Genomic DNA, 14,065 nt, shown 5'->3' on the forward strand with positions numbered 1-14,065 from the left:
GTTCGCGCGCTATATACGCCGGGCGGTATCTTACTCTTATATGCGTATCTCTGCTCTACTCTGCGAAGTGCGATCCCCGGCGCTGCTCTCGCCGCTCTGCACTCTCTATCGCATGTTTGCGTGTGCTGTTTCCGACAGGTCGAATACGGCACCAGGAGCGCGGCGACGCGCGGCCGGCACAGAAGTCAAAGCACCGAGTATGCCCATCCTCTGAGTAGCACCCAACCTCTCCCCAGTCGGCTAGGCGCTTCATGCGCCAATATCACTGCTCCTTGATCGCCTGCCTGACTGACTGGCGAACGAGTCTCCCCTGCTCACCGGCCGCAGGGTTGAAGGCGTAGACCGCACGGTCAGGCGCGCCTTGTGCCTGAAAGAGAGAGCACGCACGATACGCCCGCCGCTGACCTGACCGGTGCCGAGCCCGCTCTTCTTATCCAGCTGGTCGTCGGGGTCAGAAACCTGAAGGACACCAAACGCTAAGTTGAGGATTCGTCTTCTACCGCACCCCTACGGCCTTCCGGTCACCTGCACGGTCACCACCAAGCGATCGCCGACGAGGAAGCCTGACGGAGTCCGGGCACAAACTAAAGAGGGACGTCGACCTCGGGACTGGTCAACCCGGTGCGGCAAGAGAGGGGGGAGTGGGGGCCAAACGCCGCGCCTGAATCAGGCTCGGTCAGGCGAGCAAGGCGAATGCAGTCGCGGTAGCCAAAGTCGGGAACGCCTACCGCGGGCGATGGCATTCTCTCGCAAGAGTGGGGGCCGCACGCAAGAGAGCGCTATCGGTTGGTCCCATGCAATCGTGTGCTCTCGGACGGCTTCTGCTTTGCTTCGCTTTTTAAAGGCTCGCCCGCGTTCCAAGTGGCAAGGTGCTGCCTCACGACGTTGCGCGAGGGATCCGCCTGGTTGTGCACCTGCAGCCGGTCGACAAGGGGTAAGGAGAGATGCCGGATCTTCTTGGCCTTGCGTGACGCGGTTCGAGCCGCAAGCTGCTCATCAGTGAGCTCCTTCTTCTTCGGCGCGGTGCGCTCGATGTACGAGCGCTCCGCCACCTTCACCGACTCGCGGTCGCCCGCGGCCTTCTCGTGCTTCAGGTCGACCTCGATGGTCGCGTAGCCAGGCCTTATCAGCCTGACACACGACGCACCGAACAACCGTGCGACACCCACCGCGTCCTCCAGTTGCGCGCGATCGGAGCGATTCCAGGGTCCGCTGCGCATCCCCGGCAGTACGACGGTGGCCGGCGCTTGCGCGCCAGCCCCGTCCGCCACCGGGTCCGCGGCCGCGGTCCCTGTCATAGCTACGCGCGCCATCATGGATCGGCGGTTACACTGGTGTGTGTGCGATGGTCGCGTCCTCCGATTTCCTCAACTCACGCGGTCCATCCCTTTAGGTAGGGTACCCTAAGCCCCCGTGACAGCAATCTCTTCAACGGCAGTCTCTTAAACCCCTATCCGCTAGCCCCCCAAAACTCCTCAAAAAAATCCAGAATGCGCACCACCCGCTCCGCGCCTCGCTCGCCCTCGAAGTGCTCCACGTCGCCGTCGGCACTCACCGCGCGCACCTTCCGCTCCGCTCCTCGCTCGCCCTCGTAGTACTGCATGCTGCCGTCGGCAAGCACCACGCGCACCTTCCGCTCCGCACCTTTCTCGCCCTCGTAGTGCTGCACGTTGCCGTCGGGCAACTCCGTCCGCACCATCCGCGCCGCACCTCGCTCGCCCTCGTAGTGCTGCACATTGCCGTTGGCAAACTCCATGCGCACCAGCCGCTCCGCACGTTTGTCTCCCTCGAAGTACTGCACGTTGCCGTCGGGCAACTCCGCGCGCACCGACCGCTCCGCGTCTCGCTCGCCCTCGTAGTGCTCCATGGTGCCGTCGGGCAACTCCGTCCGCACGACCCGCTCCGCACCTCGCTCGCCCTCGTAGTACTGCATGCTGCCGTTGGCAAACTCAACGCGCACCATCCGCTCCGCGCCTCCCTCGCCCTCGTAGTACAGAACGTTGCCGTTGGCAGACTCCATGCGCACCAGCCGCTCCGCACCTTGCTCGCCCTCGTAGTACTGCACGTTGCCGTCGGGCATCTCCCCGCGCACAATCCGCTCCGCGCCTCGCTCACCCTCGTAGAAGGCCACCTCACCGCTGGCAAACTCCATGCGCACCATCCGCTCTGCGCCTCGCTCGCCCTCGAAGTGCCGCACCAGGCCGCTCTTCAAAAATCGCAGATCAGCGCCCCGCTCTTCGCCGCGTCGCAGCGCCCACGTCTCGGCGCGTTGCTCGTCAGCGCCTTCTACCGTTGCCGAGAGGCAGAGCGCCGGGCTCACCCTCGCAAGCCACGGGAAGTGGTCGGCGGTGGCGCGGCGGTCGGCGGCGTAGGCGCGAAGGGTGGCCTCGTTGAGCGTGTCCATGATGGGCGCCCCGACAAATGCTCCGGCAAGCAAGCGCTCGATGAGCAGCAGCCGCATCGCCACGGCGAAGAGAGGGTCCTTGAAGCGCGCCAGGCCGCTGCGCAGGGCGAGGAGGCCGAGGCGCGGCGACGCGAGGCTGAAGGCGGCGCAGTCGGAGAAGTCGTCGACGCCCTCGAGGATGCGGAGGTGCAGCTCCGGCGGCAGCTCGGCCAGGCAGTCCGTGGGTGGGGCATCGTCGTCGTTAGTGCGTGCGCGAGGCGGAGACTCCATGGAAGATCACCCAGTCGGCGGCAGTCGGCTCAGAGAAAAGAATTCTTACATCACAAGCCTCTCTCACAGCACACTGGCACGACAAGGGCGCAGACTGGCGCGGACTGGCACACACACAGGCTCACCACCGGAGCCGCCTAAGCGACTCCGTTAAGAACGGCAATGCACTCCGCACCATGCACAATGCCGCTCTCCCCGCACGCTAGCTCGTTCACCGTCTGCCACGCCACGGCGGTGTGGAGGACGACAGACAAGCGCTGCATCTGCAGCCCGTGCCAGTTCTTGGTGGTCCATGTGACCTCGTCCAGGTGCTGAGCGTGCGAAAGTTTGTTGCTCAGCTGGTTCGCCGCCTCCCTCAGGGTGCTGCGAACCTCCTTTCCAAAGCCTCCGAAAGCCTCAAAATCAAACAAACGTAGATCGCAATCCTGCTGCCGCGCAAAGGGGTAATCGCCAGGCTGCTCCTTGAGCTTTCCCTTGGGGGCTTCCTCCTCCTCCCCCTCCTCCCCCTCCTCCTCGGCCTCCTCCTCCTCCCCCGCCACCGCCGCTGCCGTCGCTTCCGACGGAGACCACTTGCCGCGCCCTTTGACCAACTTGAGCAGCCCGGTCAGAGAAAAGAATTCTTACAGGCCAAGCCTCTCTCACAGCACACTGGCACGACAAGGGCGCGGACTGGCGCGGACTGGCACACACACCGGCTCACCACCGGAGCCGCCTAAGCGACTCCATTAAGAACGGCAATGCACTCCGCACCAGAGAAAAGAATTGAAACGCCGCAAGTGCTCCAAACGGCGTGATGACCGCACTAGAAGCTGAGACCGGAGTGTATTGGCACGACCCCGGTTCGTACGCGAGCGAGCGAGCGAGAGAGAGAGAGAGAGGAGAGAGGGCGGCCGCAAAAATTTTGAGATAGAATTTTACAACAAAACTCCCTCGCACAACACTGGGCACGGGACTGGCGCGCACTGAGAGATAGAAAAGCGTCCGTCTTGCCGCAGGATAGAGCATATAGGCGGCGAACACCCACACGACATCCCACCACTCACAACAGCGAACACGTGTGAACGCGTTCACCTCCCCTAAGCACCTCCCCCCCAGTTCCGTACATGAAGTATGAAACCAAAACCACTTAAGCAGAGCCGCCGAGCCCCCCCCCGCCCCGCCCACCGCGCCCGCCCCGCCCACCCCGCCCACCCCGCCCCCCTCGCCCACCGACCGCCGCCGTGGCGCCTGCAGGCTGAGCCTGGGGCGCGGGGCGCGAGGGCGGCTGGTGGACAAACGTCGTCTGCGCCGCCACCAGCCGCCCAGTTGCGGCGATGGGCAGCGCCGGCTGGCGGCAGGCCGGGCAGTTGCTGTCGCGCTCCAGCACGCGCGGCGCACACGCCTCGCAGTACAGCGCGTGGCCGCACGCGAAGCGGACCGAACGCGGCGCGTCCCAGCAGAGGTCACACAGGCGCTCCTCGGCCCCAGCCGTCTCCTCCACCTCCCCCGCCGCTTCGACGAGCGCCTCCAGCCGCGGCAATGCCTCTGCGAGCGGCATCCGCCTCTTCTTCCTCACGAGAGCCAGCCCGACCACGAGCCGCGCCAGCTCCTGGGCCTGCGCCGCCGACCAGCCCGCGTCGGCCGCCGCGATGCTCTCCGCCGTGTCGGGCTCCTCCAATGCATCGTCGCACGCGTTGAGCAAGCCGAGAGCGCCGCGGCCGGTCAGGGCGACGAGCAGCGTGATGCCGAGCGCAAAGCCATCGGTGAGCTGCGAAGCCTGACCGTCGTGCATGATGATCGAGTCCATGTAGCCGGGCTTGCCAAAGATACGCTGCGTCGACAGGTGCGAGACCTGTCCGCCGGCCGTCGCCTCTGCCGCGCGCGCGAGGCCCACGTCTGCGAGGTATCCGTTGCCGCGCTCGTCGAGCAGGATGTTGCCCGCCGAGACGTCGCGGTGCAGGATCATCGGAGAGAGCGTGTGCAGGTAGTGCAGCGCGCTCGCCGCGTCGCGCAGCACGCGGAGCCGTGCGGCGGAGGAGAGCGGCGGAGGCGGCGTCTCGAAGCCGAGCATGCGGAGCCGCTGCAGTGCGGCTGGAGCGCGGTAGAGGCGGTCCTCGAGGCTGCCGCCGCGGCAGAGGGGGTAGACGAGGCACGCTCTCGCCGGCGCCAGGCAGACGCCGAGGAGAGGGAGGAGGGACGGGTGGCACGCCGCGCTGAGCGTGCGCACCTCGCTCTGCAGCTCGGCGAGGCCTTGGGCGCCGACACCGACCAGCGCCGTCTTGACGGCGAACCCGCAAGCGACGCGCGGAAGCGACGGCAGCGCGTCGGCGCGGTAGACGCGCCCAAAGCCTCCCTCGCCCACCTTGCGCGCCTCGGCAAAGCCCTCGGTCGCCGCGATGAGCTCGTCGAGAGGGACGGCGGCGGGCGGCGCGGCGGCGGCGGCGAGGGCGGCGACACTGGCAGGAGCCGCCGCCTCTGCCGCCTCGGCTGCCGCCGCCTCGGCTGCCGCCTCGGCAACCGCCGCCTCCGCTGCTGCCGCCTCTTGAGCCTCCGCCGCCGCCATCGCCGCCACCGCCGCCTCTACAGCCGCCGCCTCCGCCTCCGCCTCCGCCGCCGCTTCCGCCCTCATCCTCGCCTCCTCCCTCTCCCTTGCCGCCTCCTCCCTCTGGCTTGCCGCCTCCTCCCTCGCCCTCGCCTCTGCCTCCTCCCTTGCGCGCGACGCCGCCTCCGCCTCCTCCGCCGCCCGCGCCGCCGCAGCCTCTGCTACCAGCCGATCCGCTTCCTCCGCCACTCGCGCCTCCTCAGCCGCCCGCGCCTCCTCCGCCTGCTCCGCCGCCCGCTCCGCCGCCCGCGCTGCCGCTGCCGCCGCCTTCTCCTCCTTCTGCCGCTGCCGCTTCAGCGCCCTGGCCTCGCGGGCCTTTCGCTCCGCCAGCTCGTCGCGCAGCCGCCGCGCCGCCTGCAGCGCCTCCGAGCCGATCGCAGCCCTGAACGCCTCGAGATCGGCGTCGCCTCGCTCGCACGCCTCAACCACCTCGCGCAGCGCCGCCTCGGCTGCATCGCGCGCCTCCGCCGCCTCCGCTGCCGCTGCCACCTCGCGTGCGGCCGCCGCGGCCTGTTCGGCTGATTCTGCGACCGCCGTCTCCCCCCCCGCCTCTCCTGCGGTCGACGAGTGCTCCTCGAGGGCGCGCACGCACTCGGCGTGGCCCTCCTCCTTGGCCAGGTGCAGCGCCATCTTGCCGCTCGCATTGCGCGCCGTCGCGTCTGCGCCCGCCCGCAGCAAGCGCCGCACGACGGCGGGGTGGTTGTGGAAGGCGGCGCCCATCAGCGCGTTGTAGCCGTCGCTGTCCTGCAAATCAACCGCTGCGCCGTGCCGAAGCAGCAGCTCGACCACCCGCTCGTGGCCTTTGGCGGCGGCGTCCATCAGCGCGGTGTCGCCCTCGCTGTTCTGCAGGTTGATCTCAGCGCCGTGCTGCAACAGCAAGTCAACTACTCGCTCGTGGCCGTAGAGGGCGGCGCACATCAGCGCGGTGGAGCCGTTGCTGTCCTGCAAGCTGACCTCCGCGCCGTGCCGAATCAGCAAGTCGACCACCCGCTCGTGGCCTTTGGCGGCGGCTAGCATCAGCGCGGTGTCGCCGTTGCTGTTCTGCAGGTTGATCTCCGCGCCGCCCTGCAGCAGCAGCTCGACCAACCGCTCGTGGCCCTCCAAGGCGGCGTACATCAGCGCGGTGTCGCCCTCGCTGCTCTGCAGGTTGATCCCCGCGCCGTGCTGCAGCAGCAGCTCGACCACCCGCTCGTGGCCGTAGATGGCGGCGCCCATCAGCAGCGTGATGCCGCTCACGCCGCCTCTCTCGCACGTCGCGTCGGCCCGCCCGCCGCCCTCGAGCCACGCCAGCACCGCCGCATCCTCGCCTCCCTCAGCCGCTGCGATGACCTCGTCGGAGACTGCCACGCCACCGCTCGACGCCCGCCCCGCCACCGCTGGAGATGGCGTCTTCGCGACTCTCGATCCAGCCGAGGAAGCGCCGCCGGAGGAAGCGCCGCCTGCGCCTCTGCCGCCCACTGCCGCCGCAGTGGGCCGTCCCGCCACGACCGCCTCCTTGACGTGCTGCCTGAATGCCTCGACGCACTCGGCGTGACCCTTCTCCTTGGCCATCTGCAGCGCCGTGCTGCCGCGCACACTGCGCGCCGCGGTGTCTGCGCCCGCCCGCAGCAAGCGCCGCACGACGGCGGGGTGGTCGAAGAGGGCGGCGTACATGAGCGCGGTTTCGCCGATGCTGTTCAGCAGGTTGATCTCCGCGCCGCGCCGTATCAGCAAATCGACCATCCGCTCGTGGCCGTGGCGGGCGGCGTACACCAGCGCGGTAAAGCCTTTGCTGTTCTGCAGGTTGACCTCCGCGCCGTGCCGTATCAGCAAGTCAACCACCCGCTCGTGGCCGCTGGCGGCGGCGTACATCAGCGCGATGTCGCCGTCGCTGTCCTGCAGGTTGACGTCAGCCCCACGCTGCAGCAACATCTCGACCACCCGCTCGTGGCCGTAGCGGGCGGCGCCCATCAGCAGCGTGATGCCGCTAGTCTCGCCTCCCTCGCACGTCGTGTCGACCCGCCCGCCACTGTCGAGCCACGCTAGCACCGCCTCCTCCTCGCCACTCTCCGCTGCTGCGATGACCGCATCGACACCGCTCGACGCCCGCTCCGCCGCAGCTGGCGACAGATTACCCGGCCGCACGCGCACGCTCTCGCGGCCGCCCTCGAGCGCCACAGCGTACCGCCCGCCCTCGAAGCTCTGCGCCACGCCCCGCTGCCCGTTCAGCTCGGGACGGGAAGACAGCCCGCCGAGCACGACGCGCTGGCCGAGCAGCGGCGCGCAAACCATCTTTAGCGGGTTACTGTGCTGCATGAATGCTTGCCCAGGTGTGAACAACACCTCGTGACCACGGCGCCGCAGGCGCCTGTTGATGGGTCCAGGTGATAGCCATGGATGGGCAATGCATACGCCTAGTTGGACCTCAGATCGCCCGACCGCGTCCCGGTGCTCTGTGGTCGGATTTGCGACGCCGCCGCACCGCGCCACGGCCGGGGGCCCTCCGGAGGCCAAGGATGGCCGTGGCGGACCGGGACGAGCTCTGGGAGGTAGAGTGTCAGTGTATATATTGTAGAGGCCAACCTTGTGCACAATATATCTCAGTCTAGCTAAGCCAGGGGAGGCGATACCGCGGCCGTACAGCAGCTTGATGGTGCTTCGCCGGCGTGCGTCCCGGAGCGGTCCCGCTCCCGGTTGGGCGGTCCGAAGGAGAAAACTCAGGACAACGCCGACACCGCTCTGATTCGACTTTTTACTTCAAACAAAGACGGCGGCACGTGCCGCGCCGTGGCGCGTGCCGCGCGTGCATCGGAGAAGGGCAGTTCGTCGTGTTCACGCCGGGATGGTGTCCTGAGTAACCTGGGCAACCATTCAGGGCGACGAGTAGTCTGGGTTATGTGCGGATCACAGTAGCCCGAGGGAGGGGGGGGGGGCGGGCCTCACCCGGGACTCACCCCGAGACCCCACCCCGGGACGCGCCGGCTGCGGGTGAGGCCCCCCCCCCGGGCCATTAAGGGCCAGGGGCGGGCCGGACCTCCTCAGAGTGGGGCGCCCGGGGTGCCCCCCCCCCCCCCCCCCTGGCCCCCCCCACCCCGCCCCCCGGCATCCGACCCGCCCATTCAGCTCTTTCGTACTTTCGTACGGAGCTTGGGTTTGCTTTTTCATTTTTTAGGCGGGATTTGTGGTCACAACTTAGGCGCGCGCGCGAAACACACCCGGATCTACTCGCGTAGATACACAGACGACACAACCGAGCCTATGGACAACTGGGACCAGATCATCACGCAGCGCTGGCGTGCGGCGATTCCAGCAGGCCCAGGCAAAGTGACGCGATCCGTCTCGCCGAGGCGCGCTTTTTGCGTCCGCATCGGTAGATGGTAGAGATGTGCGTTTGGAGCAGTGCGTTCACTCACTCGCCACACCACAGCCGCGGGCGCATGGCGAGCGGGACAGTCTCATGCCACAGGATCTATAATGTACCGCCCTCAGCGCACTCACTCCTCCTCCCTATAGGGCCATCACTGGCTGGCACACGTTGAGGGCCGGGCCCCCTGCAGCCCGCACTGCCACTGTAGCGGAGGCCATGGGCGCAACGGGAGGTGCGTCGACTGGGCGTCAGGCGTGCACGGAGCAGTGAGGAGGGACGTGCTCTAGTTAGTCGACGTAGACGACCCACTTCCAGCACGAGCGAGCCTCGTCCCAGACGTACCGGCCGCCCAGGCTTTCGATGTACACCGAGTGCTCTCGTCCGCGACCTCGGCGAGATTCGATCAAGTTACCAACAACATGTCTGTTACCAGAAGACCAGAATATGTTAACAGAAGTGCCCGCCGCAGCAGCCGTTTCATCTCGCCAACCAGCTCTAACCCGGCCCTAACCCACCCCTAACCCGGCGCAAACCCCTGCTGACGTATGCCCCCCAGCCGCACGGGTTAGTGCCGGGTTAGCGTCGGGTTAGCGTCGGGTTATGATAACCCGTTCTGACCCGCGCGCTAACCCGCGCTTACCGAAGGACTCACCTGCGGCCGGCGGGCGGTTGGCGCCTGTGTAGCAGCTGAAGCGCAACTCTGAGTTCTCGGCCGGGTCTATACCAGACAGGTCTGGCGCTGCATGGGCGGCCCCAACGAATCCGGGCTGCGCCATGCCTTCCGTCGCGATGGACTGCTGGTCCACGTCATCTCTTCGCACTCGCCGTTCTGGGCCCGTGTAATGGCCGCCAAGCGCCTCGTCGACCTGCAGCTCGAGCACGATTGCGGATACAACTGTGCGGCATTCTCACTCTTTCACCAGAAGCTGCCGTTTTTAGCGTTCCCGAAGGGCGGCGTCGCGCTGCTCTTCAACGCGGAACGTGTATGGAGCGCGGTGCAGTGTATGTCTGTGATCGACTCAAACTCGGAAGGCCGCGTGTGCAGCAACTGCGGGCCCCTTACGTTGCCTTCGGGGGCTAACCCGAGGTGCATGGGCAAGTGTGAGGTGGGAGATGGCGGCGCGTTGTGCAGGCAACTGCAGGCGGGCTGCGGTGTCCAGTGGACGATGCCGGTGGAATGGCGCAAGTGTAGTGCGGAGGAGGTCGAGGCCGGCAGCTGCGAGATGTGCCGCACACCCCAATGGTGTGACGCCGAACATGTCAGATCCGCCGGCGAGTGGTTGCGCGTGTTTGGGAATGGGACGCGCCTACAGGCGCGACAGTGCAAATGGAGGGCAACCCAGGCGGCCATTTTCATCGATGCCGTGCACAGCTTTACGCAGCGACTGCGGGAGGCGGGCGTCGAGCGAGCGCAATCACTGCTCAAGCGCAGCAATGTAAAGGTAATCAACAATGAGGTGAATCTCTACCTTGACCACGCCGGCCACGAAGGCGACGAGAACGCGGTGCTGCCTAACGCGCTCGTCGGTGCGTCACAACTCCTCCCCTCTGGCGCCGCATAATTCCCCCGTGATATCACGCCACCCTCCGAGCCACACTAGGCCTCGTATTGTTGAGACGACATGACCGGAGCGACCTCCGCAACGTGCGCGCGCTTGACCGCAAGCTGCGCCAGCTAGGCACGCCCGTGCCCACGTTCACCCTAGCGCGCCAAGCGACATTCGGGGCGGATGGAACCCTTGTCTGGGCCGGGCTACTCGCTCAGATCCAGCAGGTTATGGCGTGGCGACCGGGTGGAGAGGCCAACCTCAGCCGCTGCCTGACGCCCACGCGAATCGACGGTGTCGTCAGCAGCCGGTCGATAGGAGGTCGTCCTTAAGGATGTGCGTAAGGACGAGGTGCGGCGCACGTCGTCTTGATGGAGCCAGGTAAGGTAAGGTAAGGTAAACTTCTCCACACACACGAGGTGGTGGGGCAAGGGGGGGCGACCCTCGCGTCTCCACGTCTAACGACAGGAGCCCCACGGCATTAAATGTGCAAGGCCCAGTGCGCGTGGGTGAGCGGTGTGTGTGTGTGTATGTGTGTGTGTGTGTGTGTGTGTGTGTGTGTGTGTGTGTGTGTGTGTGTGTGTGTGTGTGTGTGTGTGTGTGTGCGTGTGTGTGTGTGGAGCCATTCTACGTCCGAGGCAAGGAGCTGACAGCTGTGCAGGCGCTCAACCGGTGCCACCGCATCGGGCAATCTCATGCAAGCTAGAGTACGTTACGTCAGTACATATAACGTGAACGTCGGTTTCTCGGGGCTGCAGAGAGCGCGCCTATACTGGGGTGGAACGCAGCAAGAAGGGTCACGCGCTCGCTCAAAGCCCGAGGCCGGGCCGTGGCCGGATAGGGTTACAAGGGTAGTAAGTTTTTGGGCGCTTCGCGGTACTCTGTACTGAGATCTTACCACAATAATCTGAACACGCAGCAGCGTCAACCAGCGAGCGAGAGAGGCAGCCTCAGGACGCAGAATGGCGCTCCAGGCTCCTCCTCGCCCTCCTGGAAAGACGCTTCGAGGCGCAGACACGGGCCGCGCGCGGCGGGCGGCATTGCCACCGCCACCCCGCTCGCCGCAGCGCGCCGGAAAGTGTTGCTCTCTCCCATGGGTGCCGTCTCGGCCTCGTCGGCCTCGCAGCGCGCAGTGCCCTCGTATGCCTCGAGGAGCAAGCAGTTGGCGCCGCGCGGCGCACCTCCGCTCTCGACGGAGAGTGGCGCCGGCTGCTCGTCGGGCGGGAGGGGCTCGGCCCACGGGCTGAGCACCACCTCCTCCTCCTCGCCGCCCCCCGCCGATCGCAGCAGCAGCGACGCGTACACAAGCACCGGCCGCCCATGCAAGTTGACGACCGAGAGCAGAAAGTCGCCGGCGGCCGACGAGCCGCGCCGCCACGCGGCCACGGCGGCCCCGACGCGCCGGGCGTGCGCCGCACCGGCGTCCGCACGGTACCGCACCGGCGTCCGGCCGTCCGCCAGCGGGTTGCGGGCGGCGCTCTCAAAGTGGAGCGCGAGCAGGCCGGCGCCGCTCGAGTCATCGATGCGGAGGCTTGCCCCGTCGGAGAGCACGCTGCCCGCCGCGGTGTGTCCGCAATGGCTGGAGAGCGAGAGTCGCACGGCGTCGGGGGCGGCGCTCGCGCGGCCGGCGCCTCGCAGGAAGGAGCCCTCGCGCTCCTTGGGAAAGAGGCGGGGGCTCGACGGCTCGGCCGGCCCTTTGTACAGCGAGGCGAGGCGTCCCTGGATTGTCGCGGCGAGCGGGCCAGCGGGCGCCAAGGCCGGCGGCGGTGGCGCGGTGTGCGGTGCTGCGGCGGCAGAGGGAGGCGGGTGCGGGAGGACGGTCGACTCCACGCCGCCGAACTGGCCCACTCCCTGCGGCGGCGCCGCCGCCGCACTCCGCCGCACCGTCACGACGACCTCCGTAGGCCTCGACAGCGGCCCAGCCGTGCTCGGACGAGGCGCGGGCGTGGCTGTGGCGGCCGCGACGACTGCGGCGGGTCGCCAGCCATGATCTGCCGGGGCGAGGGCGGCGCCCGGCGGGGCCTCCGGGTCCGGAAGCGGCTCGGCGGCGGGCGGCTCGAAGAAGCGCACGGAGGGCGGCGCCGAGTCGAAGCGCACGCGGCGTGGGGCGGCCTCCCAGACCCTGGCCGGGCCCCGGCCTCGCCCGGCCGCACCGCCGCCCTCTGGCACCACGGGTACATGCCTGTTCCGCTGCGTATTCGCGTCGACGAGGGCGGCCAACGCCGGGTCGTCCTCCCCAAGTAGCGCGGGCGGAGGCGGCGGCGGGGGCTGCGGTCGCGATGGCAACGGCGGCGGCGGCGGCGGTGCCTGAGGCGGCGGCTGCGGCGGCTGCGGCGGCTGCGGCGGTCGCGGCGGCGCCGGCACGGCCCGCTCTACTTGCGTGCTCTTGTTGAGGCTGCCAGTCCCGCCTCCTGCGTCGTCGCCGCCGCCAGAAGCACCATCGACATCGCTGCAGACGTCGTCGTCGTCGTCGTCGTCGTCGTCGTCGTAACTCACGAGTCTCTGCGGTGCGGCGGCTGCCGCTGTCCCGTTCGGCGGTGCCCCGCCCAGCGGCGCGTCGTCGTCATAGCCCAGCCGCGGCGGCGGCGCAGGCGCCGGCTGCGGCGGCGCAGGCGCCGGCTGCGGCGGTGCTGGCGCCGGCTGCGGCGGCGCAAGTGCCGGCGCACTCGACGCCGCCTTGGAGGGAGGTTGTGGCTGCGGCGGCGGCCGAAGCGCGGCGGGCTGCGGCAACGACTCGCGCCGCTGGAGCAGGATGTGCTGCGTCTGCGCCGCGCCGAAGCGAGCCGCGGTGCCGTCCGCCCACACGGTTGGCTCGTGCGGCGGCAGCCGTGTGCCTGCGAGAAACGTGCCGTGGGCAGAGCCGAGGTCGACGAGGTAGACCGCGCCGGACGCGTGGTGCAGCACAGCCGCATGCCGCCGCGACGCCGACGGGTGCTCGAGCACCACATCGGCGTCCGGAGAGCGGCCAGCGACGACGGCTCTCGTCATGCCTATCTGCAGCGTCTCTGGGCGGCCCTGCCGGTCGATGCGCGCCACGCCTCCGCTGGTGACCAGGAGCCGCGCAGCGCATGGCTGCGCCGGCACAACGCACCACGGAGGCACCGCGAAGCCGAGCGCAGCCGCCGGTAGGGAGGGCGCCGCGTGCGGCGGCTCGGGCGCGGGAGCAGGAGCAGCCTGCGCTCCTCTCCCGCCAAGCGCCCAGCCGCGCTGCGCCATGGAGTCCGCCTCGATGAACATCGAGAGGCGCTCCGGGCTGCCGGTCCGCCAGCCCTTGCGGCCGCGCTGGAAAGACATGGTTGTGTGGCTAGCGGAAGAAGATGATACGGGCCAAAAGAAAGAATTTAAACAAAACAACTCTCTCTCACAGCACACAGGCTCGACACAGGTGCGAACTGGCGCGTGCTAGTACTATCACCGGCACACCACCGGAGCCGCCTAAGCGACTCCGTTAAGAACGGCAATGCACCTACCTACTTAGCTCCGCCAAAAGAAAGAATTTAACCCTTTCAGGCACACATTTCGAGCGAGTGAAAACCAACTCCTGAGCACGGCGCCGCAGGCGCCTGTTGATAGGTCCAGGTGATAGCCTTGGATGGGCAATGCATTCGCCTACTTGGGCCTCAGATCGCCCGACCGCGTCCCGGTGCTCTGTGGTCGGATTTGTGACGCCGCCGCACCGCGCCGCGGCCGGGGGCCCGCCGGAGGACGAGGATGGCCGTGACGGACCGGGACGAGCTCTGGGAGGTTCAGTGTCAGTGAGTATATTGTAGAGGCCACTCATGTGCACAATATCTTGACTGAGAGCTAAGCCCGGGGAGGCGATGCCGGGGCCGTATAGCAGCTTGATGGTGATTCGCCGGCGTAGAAGCGGCCGCGGCGGGCTCCGGGTGCCCGCCCCCGCACCGCGCCCTGCCGGG

The 14,065-nt window shown here is 67.9% G+C and overlaps 3 protein-coding genes across 3 annotated transcripts; all 3 read right to left on the reverse strand.

The window, feature by feature from the left end:
• Positions 1–1,450: 1,450 nt before the first annotated feature.
• EMIHUDRAFT_235241 (hypothetical protein) lies at positions 1,451–2,674 on the reverse strand (the record flags this gene model as incomplete). Its single annotated transcript, XM_005780416.1, has 1 exon — positions 1,451–2,674. One exon carries the CDS (start codon positions 2,672–2,674, stop codon positions 1,451–1,453), a length of 1,224 nt encoding a protein of 407 aa, XP_005780473.1.
• A 137-nt stretch (positions 2,675–2,811) lies between these two features.
• EMIHUDRAFT_235242 (hypothetical protein) lies at positions 2,812–7,550 on the reverse strand (the record flags this gene model as incomplete). The annotated part of the gene is made up of 4 exons (XM_005780417.1): positions 2,812–3,099; positions 3,214–3,264; positions 3,888–5,036; positions 7,524–7,550. The coding sequence occupies 4 exons, from the start codon at positions 7,548–7,550 to the stop codon at positions 2,812–2,814; spliced, it is 1,515 nt and encodes a 504-aa protein (XP_005780474.1).
• Positions 7,551–12,520: 4,970 nt separating this feature from the next.
• EMIHUDRAFT_235244 (hypothetical protein) lies at positions 12,521–13,442 on the reverse strand (the record flags this gene model as incomplete). Its single annotated transcript, XM_005780418.1, has 3 exons — positions 12,521–12,559; positions 12,645–12,670; positions 12,815–13,442. The coding sequence occupies 3 exons, from the start codon at positions 13,440–13,442 to the stop codon at positions 12,521–12,523; spliced, it is 693 nt and encodes a 230-aa protein (XP_005780475.1).
• Between the last annotated feature and the right edge of the window lie 623 nt (positions 13,443–14,065).

This window comes from Emiliania huxleyi (genome assembly GCF_000372725.1).
Source record: "Emiliania huxleyi CCMP1516 chromosome Unknown EMIHUscaffold_215, whole genome shotgun sequence".
Lineage (NCBI taxonomy): Eukaryota > Haptophyta > Isochrysidales > Noelaerhabdaceae > Emiliania > Emiliania huxleyi.